The sequence below is a fragment of the Mandrillus leucophaeus genome, unplaced genomic scaffold (assembly GCF_000951045.1).
Source record: "Mandrillus leucophaeus isolate KB7577 unplaced genomic scaffold, Mleu.le_1.0 Scaffold1749, whole genome shotgun sequence".
Classification (NCBI taxonomy): domain Eukaryota; kingdom Metazoa; phylum Chordata; class Mammalia; order Primates; family Cercopithecidae; genus Mandrillus; species Mandrillus leucophaeus.
In genome coordinates this window covers 41445-62646 of record NW_012101753.1, presented here as the reverse complement: position 1 = coordinate 62646, position 21202 = coordinate 41445, and the positions used below count along the sequence as shown (strand labels likewise).

Genomic DNA, 21202 nt, shown 5'->3' with positions numbered 1-21202 from the left:
GTTTAACTGTGTGTATTTATTTAAACTATATTTATTCATGGATTACTATATGTGAAGCACTGTGCAAGAATATGATTTACCAGATTTTTCCAATTTTGATTTATCATATTTACCTGGTGATGCTTGCAGGTTGATCTGCACTTTATGAAAAAGATTCCTCCAGGTGCTGAAGCATCAAACATCTTAGTGGGAGAACTGGAGTTCTTGGATCGAACTGTAGTTGCGTTTGTCAGGTTGTCTCCAGCTGTATTGCTTCAAGGACTGGCTGAAGTCCCAATCCCAACCAGGTAAAGAGTATAAAAGCGTCTTTTGTATTTTTCTTAAACTATCTTTTTGTGGAAAGAAAATGAGGATTCAAGGTAATTTTCTGTTAGAGTTTTGACTAGAAACTAAGTGAAATCCACAAAACTACTATTAATTTTTGTTTGTGAAGGAGGGGAAAAGTGCTTTAAAAATTATTCTAATATTTCCTCCCTTCTCTCAAGCTTCTGTTTCATTTTAGGCATATTCCTCATCTCAAGGTACCTTGAAGCCATATGAATTCTTCTTTTTTTTTTACATTTTTGGTAAAAGAAGTGGTAACATGTTAGCTTTTTCTCAAAGGTTGCATTAAATTGTCTGCTAAAGAAAGAAAGGATCTTGTGCATGAGTGTGGTCAAATTCAGAAATAGCAAAGTTACTAAGGTTTGCTTACACTTGAATAAGAAGGCCTTCAAAATGCATGTAAGTGCCATCGTTAGGATAGCATCAAATATATGTTTCAATCCTAGGCATAGTGGGCTTCCCACACACAGGGTCTGTAGAATTACTGGTAGAAGTATTATCACAGTGTGGTTGAATCAGAGTTAAAAGTACAAATTTAATTTGATGATCGGAACTTGTTTCTCATTTAACAATAAAATAACAACTTAGGGATGATACAAACTGAATTATGCTGTTTCTCATTTTTTAGAATAAGGCTATCCATTACTAAAACTGTAAAAAAAGAAAAAAAGAAAGGACGGAAAAACAGAATATCGACTTTAGCACATTAGGTTCCAAGCAATTTACCCAGAAGCCTTGTTTTCTTCCATACTCCTACCATCAGTGCGATTCCAAAATGCAGATAGCCTTTTACTCTAGTCCTTTCCTGCAGCAAAACATGTCTATTTAGGGCCCCGTTCCCATATGGCTGGTGCCCTTTGTTTGATGCTACAGCTATCTCAAAAGCTGTTAGTGTGCCTCCTCTTCCAAACATTGAATGCCTTAGCCAAGTTACTTGATGAAAAGTTCAAGTACTGTATCAACTGTAGAATATATGTCCTCTATGGATCTTTGGCCTTAACTCAAAATATAGCAGATTACATAACTCCCTGCTTTGATTATGGATAAAATATTCTACAACTATGGAATACACAGCCAGGAGAGGCCTCATTTTGTAAGAACTCAGCTGACTGGAATGGGATTCAGTGTTTAAGTACCTATGTCTGACTATGGTTTGGGGGAGGAATCTAGTTACTGTTCAGATTATAGAAAGAAGTCTATATTTATCCTGTTTGAGGGTTATTGAGATTTCTGATACACATCAACTTTTATGTACAAAGGGAAAGGATAAACTGAGCACATTAAAGTGGCATCTGACTATGTGATTCAGGTTATATATTTTCTATGGACAACCTGTAACCTATCCAAGGTTTCTGGGAGTCTGGGATTCATATGTAAGATGTTAAACTTGTTAATTGTAGAGTTACTATTATAGCAGTTGAAAATTTCTTTTCAGTCTGCCAAGCAGTGCCTTTGTGTTCCACCACTTAGGAAGGTGTCTGGTGAACTATGAGCAAATGATGGCTATTTATGACAATGATAGTTCTTGTATTTAAAAAAAAGGAAAAGAAAAATTCCAACAAGTAGAAAAAAGCCGTGATGGGGTTATATACCCTTATTTGAAAACTGTCGGTTTTAAGTGACCTTATTTCACACTGAGATAGCAAAATATGTGTAGAGAACAATGGAGAAAAAAATTAGGGCCACTGTAGAGCAACTGTATGAGAAGAGATTTAAAGACAAGACTATTTAGTTAGGGAAGGTGAAAAATAGAAGAAGATTAGTTGGACAAACAGAATAAAGAAAGCCATTCAGGGTTTCTAATTATCCTTTTTTGGGGAGGACAAAAGGGCATCCTGTTAATACAATGGCGACACACAGTAGAAATGTCAGAAAATAATCTTTTAGAACTTTAAAAATAGCCCATGGAATGGAAACCTGAAAAATAGCAAGATGTACATAGGTTAGGAAGTTTCTTAAAAAACTATTATAGTTGATAAAGCACCTGCCACCAAATTAAACCATTCCTGTTTTTAATGTCAACTGGACATTTCTACATAGTAGAAATTGGCTTGGGTTCAGTTGTCACTGACACACACACAAAAATATTGTCACATCCTCTAAAATTGTGTAATATTTGCCTCATGTAAAAACATGTACAATCTCTAAAGATTATACCTATATGAGGAGTAGAATTATAGTAACTATTTTAGTACACTTTGTAAAGCCATTAGTCTTCATACTTAATAGCATAAACCATTTAACAAATTAACACCATAGAATGACATGGCAGAATATAGGGCATTCTTTAATTTTCACAATTTCCCAGAAGGATTGACCTTCTCAGAGACAGAACAATCACCAGTCTGCTAAAGTTAGAGTATCTATTGACTTCTTTAAAAGCACCACTTGTGATGATGAATTTGCCAAATGTTCGACCTAATTTAGATGGAATATTATAGTGCAGACACTATTTTTATTCCTCAGCATTACAAATAATAGATCATTAACTCCCCATTTTCTTCTACCTGGCTGATCTTTGATTCCTGACAATAATTTTTTATAATGAAAATTGCACACACCCCTACTGTTTTTTGACTCTATATTTTCTCTGTTTTGCTACCGTGTTACCTTTGCCCCCTTTGAACTGTTTGCCATTTTGCATACAAGTGAGTTTTCTTCCTTCCTATTTAGAAAGGTCTAATCAGATTTTACTTTTCACACTTTCCTTCTTTAAGGATCGTAGAATCCTTAAAATTCCCAATAGCAACTGCACATACTGTACAGATAACTAAACAGAGAAACACTGTGATTAAAAATCAATCAAAAAAACAGAAAACCATGCATTCCCATTGCTTGAGGATCTTAAGCATAAGAGTCAATCATGGTAAAATTTTTCAAAATAATAATGAACTATGAAAAGCTATGAAAGTATTTGACATCATAACCTCCATTTGCAGTAATTCCTTTGAGATGAGTGATTCTGTATTACTAAAATTATTTTTATATTTCTACCTTAAAACATTTTTTTCTTCTTAATTACAGATTTTTGTTCATTCTTCTGGGACCCCTGGGAAAGGGTCAACAGTACCATGAGATTGGCAGATCAATTGCAACCCTAATGACAGATGAGGTATTTATTCAAGTTCATTGGGAACATTTTCCCCCACTAGGTATACCTAAAACTTTTGGAGGTCCTCTTTTCAAGACAGTTTGTTGTGAATCAGATTTCTCTGTATTGAATCCCATTCTCCCATGTCTCCACTATAAAATCTCCTTTAGAAAAATGTTTTCCAATGGGATAATAAATTAACACCCATGAATATAATATTTTAAAACTTCATAGTGTAAAGAAATTTTTTCGGTGACACTTAGAATATATTATTAATATTCCCTTTATGGTATATGTGCTGCCAAAGTAAGCACCATTGTTAATATCCTTGGAAATCTTGTTTTGAGTAAATAATTTCAAAGTCTAAAGAAAGAACAATAGCAGTTTATCTGAATAGTATACATGACCCCAAAATGCATGCAACATCTGTCAACTCTCTACAGTTGCCTAAATATAGATGTTTTTAACCTGGGAGTTTGGGAACTATTAGAGAAGCTGTAGATAGATTTCAAGGGGTTTGTGATTTCTGTGATAGAGCATGTAAATTTTTCTATCTAAAAAATTTGTCTGTAGATTTTTGGGACTGGAAAAAGCTTTCATCAGCTTTTCAAACAGGTGTATGTCTCAAAAGTAGAAGATCTTTAAAGTAAGAACATAAAAGATGCATCATACCACTATTTTCCTTGACTTAGATTCTCCAACCCATTATGGAAATTTGTTGTTATTGTTAACGGGAAGAGCAGATGCAGTAGATCACAGAAGGGGCATTAAATCAAAATTTAGTTGTAAATGAACAAATGGGATTATATACATCTAGATTTCATCTAAATAATTTAATAACGTTTTCATTGAAATACGTGGCTGCAGATATTTGAAAATTCTGTAAAAAGAGCCAATTAGTATTATATATTACTTTTTCTATGTTTACAATAGCTAAAATTTGAACTTGTTTAGGGGGTTCAATATTATAAATTCTTCAATCTGTCCAAATTATGTTTTACAGTGTTATATGAATTAGTTTTTGATATTTACACATAGGAAAGCAAAAGCTAGAAGAAAAACATTTTGTTCCCTCAGTTTTTAAAAGGAACCAACTTAATGAGTGTATTAGTTTACACTGACTGCCATAAGAAACTACCACAAATTGGGTGGCTTAAAATGACAGTAGTTTGTTTTCTCATATTTTTGAGGCTAGAAGTCTGAAGTCAAGGTGTCAGCAGAGCCACACTCCCTTCGAAGTCTCTAGGGGAGGATCCTTCCTTGTCTCTTCCATATTCTGGTGGCTCTTGGTCTTCCCTGGCTTGTGGCAACAGACCTTTGTTCTCTGTCTCCATCTTCACATGGCTTTCTCCCAGTTATCTCTGTGTGTCTTCTTATTTTCTGTTATGAAGACAGACATTTATTTGTCATTTGATTTCGGGCCCATCCTAAATACATCCAAATCGTTGAATTTAGGGCCCATCCTAATTCAGGATAATTTCATCTTGAGATACTTACCTTAATTACATCTCCAAAATCTTTATTTCAAATAAGGCCACATTCTGAGGCTCCAGGTTGATGTATATTTTGGGAGGAAATTATCCAATCCACTATAATGAATAACGTATTCTATTTGGGAAATTTGCAAAAATACAGGAGAATGAAAAAAATAGGTTAATGAGGGCCATACACCTGATTTAACATAACTCTCTCTGAGAAAACACTCACAGTATAAAAGCTCTTAGTATTTCCATATTGATTTGTATTAGTATTCTACAATTTAAGTATTATCACTTTCACATACATTTGTTTAATATTTTATTATATTTCAGACAAAAAATGTTTCCCCATCTAAGAAATTAGGGCATTATTTTAAGATATCTGTGGGGCATGAGACATGTGATAATGTGAGAGAGGATCCTACTGTGTCATGGAATGTACATGTACATCAGTGTATCTCTCTCCTCTTCATCCTCTACTTCCCCAATTGGGAATCAGCATTTTTCTCAATAGAAAGATGTCAGTTCTAAAGATTTCTTGACTAATCAAGTGAACACAGAAAAGGGAAATATCCATGTTCTATAAATTTCAGATTTAGGATGAGAACAGAGAAGGGGCTTCCATCTATTTATTTGATTAGTGAGAGCTACCTAATTTGAGAATAAGCATCAATCATATAATAAAGACTGAAATTTGAGCATAAGCATCAGTCACCTGATTAAAAAAATACATTTTTTCAATTATTTACCTTTGAAAGTTTTAGAGCATGGCCTTAGGTAATCTTTGTAGATTATAGGATACAGAAGCAGAAACTCAACCAGAAAGCTACTCTAAAAGATAAGAGCTGTTAGTTTTAATAGGACATGGTAGTTACAACAGGACATTGATTGAATATCAAAGACTGTTTAAATATTTTTTAAAAAAGAAAACAGATTTGTATTGTTCAAAGCCCAGGTAAAGCAAGTATTCTGCTTATCTAATTACTTTGAAGGCTATTGAATAATTGTACTAGGCCAGATGTAATGGCTCACAACTGTAATCCCAGCACTTTGGGATCGCCAAGGTGGATGGATCACCTGAAGTCAGGAATTTGAGATCAGCCTGGCCAACATGGTGCAACCCCGTCTCTACTAAAAATACAAAAATTAGCTGGGTATGGTGGCGTATGCCTGTAGTCCCAGTTACTTGAGAGGCTGAGAGGGGAGAATCGCTTGAACCTGGGAAGTGGAAATGGCAGTGAGCCACTATTGCGTCACTGCACTCCAGCCTGGGTGACGAAGCGAGACTCTGTCTCAAAAAAAGAAAGAAAAGAAAAAGGAAAAGAACAATTGTACTCATTAAGAATAGAATTTAATATGTTGATTCATTATTTACTTTGGTTAAAAAAATAGTTTATTGGATTGCATTATCAAACATAAATTCCATGAGAACAGTTACCATTTTAGCATTCAGTATTCACTTTTGTGCCCTGATTTTGCCAGGTGCTCAAATAAATATTCTTTGAACTAAGTTCTATTTTTTTCCCCTCTCTGTACTTTGAACACTTAGTAGGTAGACTGTCTTCCTTTTGTATTTTTAGACGTATCACAGTGTCTGACCCTCAGTCAGGGTTCAATAAATTTTTAAAACATGAATCAGATACTGAATATTCTAGTCATCATACCAATATTCTATCTTGAATCAAGCCAATAATTTATTTTCTTCATTTCTGTTGAGCTTTACTAGAGATAAATCATATGATTATGCTTACCAACACTGCTACCAATGTGTTGATCCCTTCACATTCTCAAAAATTATTAAGCACTCCAGAGCTTTTGTGTACATAGATATGTTGGTATTTACCATAGGAGAACTTAAAACTGAGAAATTTTTAAAATATGTGTTTATGAATTCATTTAAAAACAACAATAGGGCAGGTTCAGTGGCCCACGCCTGTAATCCCAGCACTTTCAGAACCTAAGGCGAGTGGATCACTTGATGTCACAAGTTTGAGACCAGCCTGGGCAGCATGGTGAAACCCTGTCTCTACAAAAAAATTCAAAAAAAATTAGCTGCATATAATCCCAGCTGCTCAGCTATTTGGGAGGCTGAGGTGGGAGGATGACTTGAGCCAGGGAGGCAGAGGTTGCAGTGAGCTGAGATGGCACCACTGCTCTCCAGCCTGGGCAATAGAGCCAGACGTTGTCTCAAAATAAATATATAAATAACAATAGTAAAACCATTACATATTAGCATAAATAATACATTTTAGTGAAAACAAAAACAAACAAAATACTAAGAGAGGCTTGTTTTTCTTTTTCTGGATATTTGAGCTAACAGTTTCCTCTCTCTTCTAGATCTTAAGTGAACCCTGACAGCAAACATGCAGAACACATAGTAGCTACTTGGAAGAAATACACATGAAATGAGGTCTAGGTTTACCCCATCCTGTAAAAAAAATTCTTTACTACTTAGAACAGCATATACTTCTGAAGCACATACTTTTGAAGAAGTGTTGGTTCAATATGAATTTTGAGAGTTTTGAAGGAGTAGTCTCTATTTGATTCTGAATATTTTTAGATTCATTCATTTCTTATCATATTGCAGTCTGACTTTGGCATTGCCATTCTACTTGAATTGCTCTCAAAAAAATTATCATTTACTAAGAATGTTATTACATGTTCATGACATTATTGAACATCGCATTTTTCTTTTTTCCCATAAGAACTGCTAAATTTTCTTGTGTGCTTCGTTTTGACACTAAATCTCTGAGATCTTTTTTAATTGAAATAGTTTATTTTTATACAATTTCTAGTGTCATTTAGGATAAAATCAGGAAGAAAAAAATTGTTTGGTTGCTGTCTCAACCCCCAAATCATCATCAATCTTAATTTTTTTTCTTTGAATTTTTTAATATACTTTAAGTTCTAGAATACATGTGCAGAACGTGCAGGTTTGTTACATAGTGTTACATAGGTATACACATGCCATGGTGGTTTGCTGCACCCATCAACACGTCATCTACATTAGGTATTTCTCCTAATGCTATCCCTCCCCTAGACTCCCACCCCCGAACAGGCCCCAGTGTGTGATGTTCCCCTTCCTGTGTCCGTGTGTTCTCGTTGTTCAGCTCTCATTTATAAGTGAGAACATGTGGTGTTTGGTTTTCTTTTCCTTTGTTAGTTTGCTGAGAATGATGGTTTTCACCTTCATCCGTGTCCCTGCAAAGGACATGAATTCATTCTTTTTTATGGCTGCATGCTATTCCATGGTGTATATGTGCCATATTTTCTTTATTCAGTCTGTCACTGATAAGCATTTGGTTCGGTTCCAAGTCTTTGCTATTGTGAATATTGCTGAAATAAACATACATAGTAGTATGTTTATATCTTTATAGTAGAATGTATCTTTATAGTATAGTATCTTTATAGTAGAGTGTATCTTTATAGTATAGTATCTTTATAGTAGAATGATTTATAATCATTTTGGTATATACCCAGTAATGGGGTTGCTGGGTCAAATGATATTTCTGGTTCTAGATCCTTGAGGAATTGCCACACTGTCTTTCACAGTGGTTGAACTAATTTACACCCCCACCAACAGTGTAAAAGTGTTCCTATTTCTCCACATCCTCTCCAGCATCTGTTGTTTCCTGACTTTTTAATGATTGCCATTATAACTGGCATGAGATGGTATCTCATTGTGGTTTTGATTTGCATTTCTCTAATGACCAGTGATGATGAGCTTTTTTTCTTGTTTTTTAGCCACACAAATGTCTTCTTTTGAGAAATTTCTGTTCATATCCTTTGCCCACTTTTTGCTGGGGTTGTTTTTTTCTTGTAAATTTGTTGAAGTACTTTGTAAATTCTGGACATTAGCCCTTTGTCAGATGGATAGATTGCAAAAATTTTTTCCCATTCTGTAGGTTGCCTGTTCCTTCTGTTGATATTTCTTTTGCTGTGCAGAGTTCTTTAGTGTTATTAGCTCCCATTTGTCAATTTTGGCTTTTGTTGCCGTTGCTTTTGGTGTTTTAGTCATGAAGTCTTTGCCCATGCCTGTGTCCTGAATGGTATTGCCTAGATTTTCTTCTAGGGTTTTTATGACTTTCGGTCTTATATTTAAATCTTTAATCCATTTTGAGTTAATTTTTGTTTAAGGTGTAAGGAAGGAGTCCAGTTTCAGTTTTCTGCATATGGCTAGCTAGTTTTCCCATCACCATTTATTAAATAGGAATCATTCCCCATTTCTTGTATTTGTCAGGTTTGTCAAAGATCAGATGGTTTTAGATGAGTGGCATTATTTCTGAGGTCCTCTGTTCCATTGGTCTACGTATCGGTTTTGATACAAGTGCCATATGGTTTTTCCACATAGTATAGTTTGAAGTCAGGTACTGTGATGCCTCCAGCTTTGTTCTTTTTGCTTAGGATTGTCATGGCTATACGGGCTCTATTTTTGGTTCCATGTGAAATTTAAAGTAGTTTTTTCTAATTCTGTGAAGAAAGTCAATGGTAGCTTGATGGGGATAGCATTGAATCTATAAACTACTTTGGGCAATATGGCCATTTTCACGATATTGATTCTTACTATTCATGAGCATGGAATATTTTTCCATTTGTTTGTGTCCTCTCTTATTTCCTCGAGCAGTAGTTTGTAGTTCTCCTTGAAGAGGTCCTTCACATCCCTTGTAAGTTGGATTCCTAGGTATTTTATTCTCTTTGTAGCAATTGTGAATGGGAGTTCACTCATGATTTGGCTCTCTGTCTGTTATTGGTGTATATGAATGTTTGTGATTTTTGCACATGGATTTTTTTATCCTGAGACTTTGCTGAAGTTGCTTATCAGCTTAAGGAGATTTTGGACTGAGACTGTGGGGTTTTCTAAATATACAATCATGTCATCTGCGAACAGAGGCAATTTGACTTCGTCTCTTCCTATTTGAATACCCTTTATTTCCTTCTCTTGCCTGGTTGCCCTGGCCAGAACTTCCAATACTATGTTGAATAGGAGTGGTAAGAGAGGGCATCCTTGTCTTGTGCCAGTTTTCAAAGGGAATGCTTCCAGCATATTCAGTATGATATTGGCTGTGGGTTTCTCATAAATAACTTATTATTTTGAGATCTGTTCCACCAATACCTAGTTTATTGAGAGTTTTTAGCATGAAAGGGTGTTGGTTTTTATTGAAGGTCTTTTCTGCATCTATTGGATAATCATGTGGTTTTTGTCATTGGTTCAATTTATGTGATGGATTACATTTATTTATTTCTGTGTGTTGAACCAGCCTTGCATCCCAGGGAAGAACCGGACTTGATTGTGGTGGATAAGTTTTTTGATGTGCTGCCAGATTTGGTTTGTCAGTATTTTATTGAGGATTTTTGCATCGATGTTCATCAGGGATATTGGCCTGAAATTTTCTTTTTTTGTTGTGTCTCTGCCACATTTTGGTATCAAGATGACGCTGGCCTCATGAAATGAGTTAGGGAGGAGTCCCTCTTTTTCTATTGTTTGATATAGTTTCAGAAGGAATAGTACCAGGCTCCTCTTTGTACCTCTGGTAGAATTTGGCTATGAATCCATCTGGTCCTGGGCTTTTTCTGGTTGGTAGGCTATTAATTACTACCTCAGTTTCAGAACTTGTTATTGGCCTTTTCCGGGATTCAACTTCTTCCTGCTTTAGTATTGGGAGGGTGTATGTGTCCAGGAATTTATCCATTTCTTCTAGATTTTCTAGTTTATTTGTGTAGAGGTGTTTATAGTGTTCTCTAACGGTAATTTGTATTTCTGTGGGATCAGTGATGATCCCACATTTTTTATTGTGTCTATTTGATTCTTCTCTCTTTTCTTCTTTATTGTCTGGCTGGCAGTCTATCTATTTTGTTCATCTTTTCAAAAAACCAACTCTTGAAATCATTGATATTTTGAAGGGTTTTTTGTGTCTGTATCTTCTTTAGCTCTGCTCTGATCTTAGTTACTTCTTGTCTTCTGCTAGCTTTTGAATTTGTTTGCTCTTGCTTCTCTAGTTCTTTTAACTGTGATGTTAGGGTGTCAATTTTAGATCTTTCCTGCTTTCTCCTGTGGGCGTTTGGTGCTATAAATTTCCCTCTAAACACTGCTTCAGCTGTGTCCCAGAGATTCTGGTATGTTGTGTCTTTGTTCTCATTGGTTTCAAAGAACTTATTTATTTCTGCCTCAATTTTGCTATTTACCCAGTAGTATTTCAGGAGCCGGTTGTTCAGTTTCCATGTAGTTATGTGGTTTTGAGTGAGTTTCTTAATCCTGAGTTCTAATTTGATTGCACTGTGGTCTGAGAGACTGTTTGTTAGGATTTGTGTTCTTTTGCATTTGCTGAGGAGTGTTTTACTTCCAATTATGTGGTCAATTTTAGAATAAGTGTGATGTAGTGCTAAGAAGAATGTATATTCTGTTGATTTGGGGTGGAGAGTTCTATAGATGTCTGTTAGGTCTGCTTGATCCAGAGCTGAGTTCCAGTCCTGAATATTCTTGTTGGTTTTCTGTCTCGTTGATCTGTCTAATATTGAGAGTAGGGTGTTAAAGTCTCCCACTATTATTGTGTGGGAGTCTAAATTACTCTTTGTAGTTCTTTAAGAACTTGCTTTATGAATCTAGGTGCTCCTGTATTGGGTGCATATATGTTTAGGATAGTTAGCTCTTCTTGTTGCATTGATCCCTTTACCATTAAGTAATGTCCTTCTTTGTCTTTTTTGATCTTTGTCAGTTTAAAGCCTGTTTTATTGGAGACTAGGATTGTAACCCCTGTTTGTTTTTTGCTTTCCATTTGCTTGGTAAATGTTCCTCCATCCCTGTATTTTGAGCCTGTGTGTGTCTTTGTCCATGACATGGGTCTCCTGAATACAGAAACTGATGGATCTTGACTCTTAATCCAATTTGCTAGTCTGTGTCCTTTAATTGGGGCATTTAGCCCATTTATATTTAAGGTTAATATTGTTATATGTGAATTTGATCCTGTCATTATGATGCTAGCTGGTTATTTTGCCCATTAATTGATTACCCGCAGTTTCTTCATAGTGTCAATGGTCTTTACAATTTGTTGTATTTTTCAGTGGAAGGTACCAGTTTTTCCTTTCCATATTTAAGACTTCCTTCAGGAACTCTTATAAGGCAGGCCTGGTGGTGACAAAATCTCTCAGCATTTGTTTGTATGTAAAGGATTTTATTTCTCCTTTGCTTATGAACTTAGTTTGGCTGGATATGAAAGTCTGGGCTGAAATTTCTTCTCTTTAAGAATGTTGAATATTGGCCCCCACTCTTTTCTGTCATGTAGGGTTTCTACAGAGAGATCCACTGTTAGTCTGATAGGTTTCCCTTTGTTGTTAACCCGACCTTTCTCTCTGGCTGCCCTTAATATTTTTCCCTTCTTTTCAACCTTGGTGAATCTGATGATTTTGTGTCTTGGGGTTGTTCTTCTCGAGGAGTATCTTTGTAGTGTTCTCTGTATTTCCTGAATTTGAATATTGGCCTGCCTTGCTCAGTTGGGGAAGTTCTCCTGGATAATATCTTGAAGAATGTCTTCCAACTTGGTCCTATTCTCCCCACCACTTTTAGGTACACCAGTCAAATGTAGGTTTGGTCTTTTCACATGGTCCCATATTTCTTAGAGGCATTGTTCTTTCCTTTTCATTATTTTTTCTCTAATCTTGTCTTCATGCTTTATTTTATTAAATAGATCTTCACTCTCTAATATCCTTTGTTCTGCTTGCTTGATTCAGCTATTGATACTTGTGTATGCTTCACAAAGTTCTTGTGTTGTGGTTTTCAGCTCCATCAGGTCACTTATGTTCTTCTCTAGCTGGTTATTTTAGTTAGCAATTCCTCTAACCTTTCTTCAAGGTTCTTAGCTTCCTTGCCTTGGGTTAGAAAATGCTCCTTTAGCTTGAAGAAGTTTGTTATTAACCACCTTCTGAAGCCTTCTTCTGTCAATTCATCAAACTCATTCTCCATCCAGTTTTGTTCCCTTGCTGGCAAGGAGTTGTGATCCTTTGGAGGAGAACAGGCATTCTGTTTTTTGGAATTTTCAGCCTTTTTGCACTGAAAAATGTTCTTTTTTAAATTAAACCAATAGTCTAGTGAAAAGACAGACTAACATGTAAAAAGTAAAATATATGGCCTGTGGTGATAAGTGCTGTGAAGAAAATAATCGTGAAGGCAGAAAAGGGAGGTAGAGGTGGGCTGGGGAGAGTTATAAGTTAAAATAAAGTGGTCAGAGAAGATTTTACTGAGGAGATATTTTACAAAGATCCTAAAGGAAGAAAGAGAGCGACCTACGTAGTTACCTGAGAGAAGAGCTTTCCAAGCAAAAGGATAAACAAGGGCAAGGGCTTTGGGACAGGAGTCTGCCTGGAACATCTGGGGAACAAGGAGGACAACATGGCTGGGCAGAAGTGAGAAATGAAGGGAGCAGTAGGGGATGAGGTCAGAGAGGTTGTTGGATGGGGGTCAGTCTGTACCGGGTATTTGTAGGTCATCTAAGGACATTGAGTGAGTTGGGAAGCAAACAGAAGATTTTTATTAGAGTTGACATGATTTGTCTTACATTTAACAATGTCGGCTGGGCGCGGTGGCTCATGCCTGTAATCCCAGCACTTTGGGAGGCTGAGGTGGGCAGATCACCCAAGGTCGGGAGTTAGAGACCAGCCTGACCAACATGGAGAAACCCCGTCTCTACTAAAAATAAAAATTAGCCGGACATGGTGGCACATGCCTGCAATCCCAGTTTCTCAGGAGACTGAGACAGGAAAATCACTTGAACCTGTAAGGTGGAGGTTGTGGTGAGTCGAAATTGCACCACTGCACTCTAGCCTGGGCAACAAGAGCGAAACTCCATCCAAAAAAAAAGGAAAAATTGTCACTTGGCTGCTGTGTTCAGAATAGACCATGGAGGAGCACGGATGAAAGCAGAGAGACCACTTCAGAGGTGATTGCCACAGTGTAGGCAAGCAGTGCTGGTGAGAGAGAAATCAGTGCAATTCCAATCCAAATTCCAACAAGATTTACTGAGGAGCTTGAAAAGCTTATTCTAATATCCAAAAGAACTATCAGAAATATCTGAAAATCCAAGAATAGTAAAAACATTCTTGAAAGAAAATGAAATAAAACCTCATATGCTGGAATGTCTTCCTAATTCCTTGTTGAGAACTTTTCTCCTTAATTTTTCATTCTGGTTTCTTCATCACAAGTTTTTTCCTCCTTCCTATATCATTTCTATCTGTTCACAAAGATGATGTAGAATCTCCTATCTTATAAGAAGAAGCAAATGAAAGGAAGCAAGGAAGAGGAGGAGAGGAATGGAAACAGGGAGGGAAGAAGGAAAGGCATTTCTTGGTGGTATGAATTTGGACAAGTTAAATAACCTGAACTCTCTCTGCCTCAGTTTCCTCATCCTTAAACCGGGAATGATAATAATTGTACTTATTTCATGTTTTTTTTTGTGATTAGTATATACTTACTGCCTACTATATATTAGAGATAAGGTGGTAGAAATTAAAGACATGGTCACTGGCCTCATAGAACAACCCTGAAATCATCCTTGACTGCTTTAGTTCTTTCACATCCCAAATTCAATCTATCAGCAAATCTTCCTGGGTTGACTTTCACAATAGATCCAGAATCTTACCACTGTAGTTCTCATTTTCTGCACTGTTACTCCCTGGCTTCCACTGTCATCACTGGGTTCATGTCACCATTATTATTCTATTATTGCAATAGCCTCTTTTTTTTTTCTGCCCTTACCCCACTTCATCCTATTCTCAACACAACAGCTAGAGCAATCCCTCTTCTGCTGAAGACCTTCTAATGGCTTCCTAGCTCATTCAGAGTAAAAGTCTAAGTTCTTATGATGACCTACAAAGTCCTACAAGATGTCCTTCCACCTCCTCCACCTTGCCTCTTAGATGTCATCTGCTACTTTCCCTCTTGCCGCTTCTTAAAGCATGCTCCCACCTTGCATCTTAGAGGTCATCTGCTACTTTAAAGCATGCTCCCACCTTGCCTCTTAGATGTCATCTGCTACTTTCCCTCTTGCCGCTTCTCAAAGCATACTCCACACTGGTAATTCTGTCTGCCTGGAAAGCTCTTGTTCCTGATAATGATAGGGTAAGCATCCTTACCTTCTTCAGGTCCTTGCTGAAATGTCTACTCATTAAGACCTTCCTTAATCACCTTATTTAAAATTGCAACAGTCCCCAGTCATACCCTTATTCCCCTTTTCTGCTTCATTTTTCTCCATAACACTTTCCATCGTCTACCAAAATATACACTCATTTATATTGTTTATTTTCCACCTCATCCCTCCCCTTAGAATGTAAGCCCCATGAGGGGGTGAATTTTTCTTGGTTTTGTTCACTGCTCTATCACTAGCACTTAAATAGTTTGATAAATATTTACTGAGTGAACGTTCAAAGCTCATGTTTTATCAGAAAAACAGGCATTGAACAACTAATTATATAATTAATAATTAATTATAATGAATAATTATAATTACAGTGAAAGCTATCAAGAAGGAGATGATGTTAAGATTGTTAACAAAGCATATCATCTTGTTTGAGAAGCGGATCAGGGAAGTCAGGGGGTCAACTGAAATCAGACTGTTAGGTTAGCTAGACAAAGAAAAGGTAGAAGAGGAATGTAAAATAATTAGGTTATTGATAAAATTGGTGATAGGGAAACAATAGTAAATACTATGTATGATTTAAAATTATACAAATTATGGCACCTATACCTTTAGGGAGCTTTAAAATAATAGGAACTCTGTTGTCCTGGATGAATTTGGATATTTGTCTACCTAAAACAGGGTATAGGATCATGTGATCTTTCAAAGCAATTTTCTAATTAAATGTGATCAAATTAAGAAAGATTTCAAGAGAGTTGTTACTAACAGGAAAATAGTAGAGTTGCTAAACTCTCATTGAGGACTAAGAACTTTTGCAATTCTTAAGTGTTCCAGTTAGGTCTCAGGGCCATGTAACCATCTTTAGAAGAGGCTTGTGGCATGGAAATCTGTATTTTTAATATTTGAAAAATCTCCTTCTCAAAATACAACTAAACCATTAATAGATCTTTGATATTTTTGTATTATGCTAAGCAAAGTCTGTTTATCAGACCAATAATGTTTTGTGAAGTGTTCTTAGTTGGAAAGTCAAGAAAAAGCTTTCTAAAATGATCATTATTACTTAGCAGTTTATATTGAGTATCAAACCAGAAATGGAAACAAATGGTCTAAAAGTAGAACAGAATATTTGAAAGCAGGATTTTCCTGGCAATTTTGGGACATTTGGTCACTGTAATTTAGGCCAGCATAAAGAATACTATAGGAGTCCCTAGTCTCAAATACTTGTATCATTTCATCCCAAGTGAAATTTAAAGTTCCAGAAATATTTATATTATGTTCAGTGTAAATCAATTTTTTCTCTTTATCTTTTATTTTCCACACTTACTATATTAAGTACATAATTCCTGTATATGTTAAGGTAAATTAGGTTAGGCTACAGGAATAACCAACTAAAATATTAATGGCTTAAAACAATAAGGGTTTATTTCTATCATGCTAAATGTTCATCAAGATCTAAGAGAGAGACTCTGCTCATTATAATCACTTAGGCTCCCTGCACTTATAGAAGCTCTATCTGTACCTGTGTTTTCTCAGTCACTAAACCAGAAAAAAAGCAATGTGATAAATCACACATTGATACTCATAACTTCCATTCAAAAGTGACATATGTACACCCAAGTAGAATATACCTAATCCAAATATCAAAGAAGGCAAAGAAGTACAATCTTACCACGTGGTCTAGAAGAAAACCTAGAATATCTGTGAATACCCTAAATGACTAACACAGCACATGTGTGTGGAGGGGAGGTGAAGGGTATAAGTATGAAATGTAACTCATACTTTGTGTGGAAATACACTTTCTGTACTGCAAAGATATAATATGTAGTTGGCCCTCTGTATCTTCAGGGTCTGCACTCTTGAACTTAACTAACTGCAAATCAAAAATATTTGAAAAGTCAGGGTACAGTAGCTCACACCTATAATCCCAGCACTTTGGGAGGTCAAGGTGGAGGATGGTTTGGGACCAGGAGTTCAAGACCAGCCCAGGCAACATAGCAAGACCCTGTCTCTACAATAATTTTTTTAAAAAATTAGCCAGGTTTTGTGGTACACACCTGTAGTCCCAGCTACTCAGAAGCTAGGAGCTTAAGCAGGAGCTTAAGTCTAGGAGTTCAAGGCTGCAGTGAGCTATGACTATGCCACTGCATTCCAGCCTGCATGACAGAGCGAGACTCTGCCTCTAAAAACAAAAATCAAACATATTCCAGGGGGGACAATAAAAAATAACAACGTTACAATAAAACCATATGCATAAAAATTATACAGTATAACAACTATTTATATAGCATATACATTGTGTAGATATTATAATAATCTAGAAATGATTTAAAGTACAGATGCTTCTCAACTTTCAATGGAAGGTTATGTCCCCCCATTGAAAATATCATAAGTGGAAACTATGTTTTTGACTTATGATGTTTTCATCTTGTGATAGATTTATCCAGACTTAACCCCATTGAAAGTTGAGGAGCCTACTCAATGCATGTCACTTTTGCACCATCATAAAGTCAAAAGATTGTAAGAGAAACTATAGAAAGTTGGGGACCCTCTAAATACAGGAGGATATGCGTAGGGTATGTGCAAATACTGCTCCATTTTATATAAGGAACTCAAGTATCCATAGATTTTTGGTATCTGCAGGGAATCCTGGAACCAGTCCCCCAAAGATACTGAGGAATGACTATATATCCAGAAAATACTAATTTATAACCTTAGTATTATTTTCAAAATTGAAATAAAATTAACCCTTTAAATTAATTTATTTATGCCAGGGTATAAATACTGCTGAAATTTCCAACACATTTTACAAAGTTTTATTTCTATTTTTAAGCAAAGGCTTCCTCCAGGAACTGATTTTCCCACACATAAATAACTTTTGCCTAATTCTAGTTTAATGAGCTTCCTTTCATCCTCCTTTTTCTTTCCCTTACTCCTTCCCTCTAGAAATTTCAACATTCATCTGACATCTTAAGAAAAATAGTTACCTATATGGATCCATAAAATAAATTATAATATTTTACATTATAAACTTCTTTAGAGTCAGAGCTGTCTGTTTCTTCAAACTGTTATAATCACATGTGAGATAACTGTGTTGAAAACACTGAACACATTAATATTTTATAATTATTTTTAAACTGTAAATAATATTTCTATTTCTTCTAAAGGTATTTCATGATGTGGCTTATAAAGCTAAAGATCGTAATGACTTGGTATCAGGAATTGATGAGTTTCTGGATCAGGTTACTGTTCTCCCTCCTGGAGAATGGGATCCAAGCATCCGAATAGAGCCTCCCAAAAATGTACCTTCCCAGGTATGTATATTTGAAGACATTCTTTGAAATTGAATATTTTTTGTCTTTTAAATGCATGTTTCAAAGTAGCATAATCCATCAAGAAGATTCAAATGATTTAAATGATAGCCTCGAAGGCAGAAGGGGCATGAAGTTACAAGATATTTCTTAATACTCTCCAACACACATTACTGAGAAACTTGGCAGTTTGATGACAACCTACTAATCAAACAGTGCTATATACCTGGAAAGATTTTAGCTCCTACTTAACATATATTATACAAGAGGAAGATTAAAATTGTAATAACAATATAAAATATAGCCTGATAAAAAGCCCATTACTGTCCTTCTATGTTTTGATACATCACTTTGAAATTGGCAAGCATTAGGAAAATTCAAAGACATGACTTAATCATATTATGTAGAAAACTCCACATTTATTACTGCTAATCACAGTAAATATTGGGAAGATTTTAAAATTGTAATTCTTATATTTGTATTGCTTTTGTGTGGATGTATGATATAAAGACTTTTTAATTTTGCTTATGAACATATAATGGATATTTTACCCATCATACAATCCAGAAAGATAGAAATATAAAGCATTGCTATTTTCTAGGGTCACTTTTTAAATTGCAGTCATGACTATTAAGAATGACGACCAAATGTTTGTTAAGCTCACTCCTCACACTGCCACCTCTATGCCTACTGAATCTGCCTCCCACAACCCTCCCAAGTTGTTACGTACTTAGTCTTGCCTTTGGCCTTTGCCCTGCGGAGTTCAGCCTGGTCTGACTCTGCTGCCCTACTGGAAGCGACAGATGGTCTAATTGACCCAGCTCTGGAATTAGAAATTTTCCTGCTTTGCCAGAGATGGCCAAATGAGCAGTTGTACCACTCAACCATGAGTACTTAAAAAGGGTATCTCAATTTCACTGTCAGTTTAAAGAAACTCTATGGATACCTCATTTTTATATTTTCATTTTGAAGTCATTTCATAATTATTAAAGACTATTTCCTTTTCTCAAAACTTACCATTTTGTGATTCTGTAACTGCTACCACATATTTCAGTTGATCTATTACTAAAATAAAAACAGTTGCCTAATAATTAATTATAGGGGTTACAGATTGTCTCATTCCTGTACTTGTAGAATACATCTTTATACTAATGATATTAGAAAAGGCAATATAATGCTTCCTGAATATGTAGAAACTCCTTAATTAATATTATTTGGAGAAATTCAGCAAAATATTAACACATTCAGAATGAGGCTTTAAAATTCACTATAACACCAATTAGCTATTGAAACATTAAAGATGAAGTTAAGTGTTTTTGAAAACAGCTTTGTGAACAATAATGTTTTTGAGGCAAGTTGAGTGATGGGAGGCCAATATTGTTTATGATTTTATGACACCCTTTAAAATCAGAATTAATTATTGGATTCTGGGTATTGAGAGGCAGTCGTAAAAAGAACATCGAATTAAGAATCAGGGCATTTGGGTTCTGCAATTGTCTATATATGTATGACCTTGAACAAATGTTTTAACCTCTCTGTTGATGCTCTATATCAGAATTGTCCAACAGTCTTCTGCAATAATGGAAATATTCTGTATCTATGCTGTCTAGTAATCAGGCCACTAGTAAGCATTAGAAATGTTGCTACTGTGACTAAAGAACAGAATTTTTCATTTTAATTACCATAAATGTAAATAGACATATGCAGTTTGTGGTTATCATATTAGACAGCATAGTTCTATACAACAAATTTGAATTTCAGATATGCTTTATGCTTCTTTTCAACATTCATGTTTTAAAAATGCATGTTGTAATTGAATAATAGATAGCATGAGGCTATGTTTTCTATTAGATGGAGTGAAATGAGTTCATATGTATTAAACATTCTGACCTCATACTCATTCAAATTTTTTTTTTTTTTTTTTTGAGATGGAGTCTCGCTTTGTCGCCCAGGCTGGAGTGCAGTGGCGCGATCTCGGCTCACTGCAAACTCCACCTCCCGGGTTCCATTCTCCTGCCTCAGCCTCAGAGTAGCTGGGACTACAGGCGCCCACCACCGAGCCCGGCTAAGTTTTTGTATTTTTAGTAGAGAACGGGGTTTCACCGTGTTAGCCAGGATGGTCTTGATCTCCTGACCTCATGATCTGCCCACCTCAGCCTCCCAAAGTGCTGGGATTACAGGCGTGAGCCACCGCGCCTGGCCCAAATATTTTTACCATTGGGATAATTTCCATCTTTTTTATTCATTTGAAATGTGCAAATCCCAGCATTTTAAATACTTTTTTTCCTTTCAGTTAAGAGAAGATTAACCTGTCACCTCCAGGGACAACTGTGAAAATATTCATTAGAACTTTGTGTCAGTCATTAAAATCACTCCCTTTTGTGTACCCTCAACTTATTTGCTCTTCTCTCATATCATGTACTTGCTTATCAAAACCATAACCCTGTGAGAATCCAACACTTCACTCTGTACCACATTGATGAAGCTGAAGCTGAAGGAAAACATGTAACTACATTGACTGGTCTCACATAAATTCATGACCGCATACCTTAAGTGAGCCCTTCGTGTTGCAGGTTCATCATACGACACTTCCCTAGTCCAATCATTCTCACTTGATAACTAATTCACACTTATTTTTCTCTCCTCAAGCCTTCAGCACATCCTTTCTGACCCTCACTCTCATATGCTGATGTGCCTTTTACTTCCCTAAGAAATTTGAAACAATCAAAAAAGAACTCCTATAGATTGCTACCATCATACCTACCCACCGGCCAGCATCTGCATGCACATACTCTGCCTTCCTGTTCATTACTATTGATGAACTAGCCAAAGTCAGCCTTCTACTTGTGCACTAGAAAGAGCCTATCTCTTCACATC

General features: G+C 35.9%; 1 protein-coding gene across 1 annotated transcript in view; it reads left to right on the top strand.

Moving 5' to 3' along the window:
• Positions 1 to 21202, top strand: part of LOC105537568 (sodium-driven chloride bicarbonate exchanger) — a 295346-nt gene that overhangs the window by 267415 nt on the left and 6729 nt on the right. The window contains exons 9-11 of the mRNA XM_011977214.1: positions 130 to 287; positions 3349 to 3436; positions 18182 to 18328. Coding sequence (XP_011832604.1) covers positions 130 to 287; positions 3349 to 3436; positions 18182 to 18328 — 393 coding nt within the window. The remainder of the gene's footprint in view (positions 1 to 129; positions 288 to 3348; positions 3437 to 18181; positions 18329 to 21202) is intronic.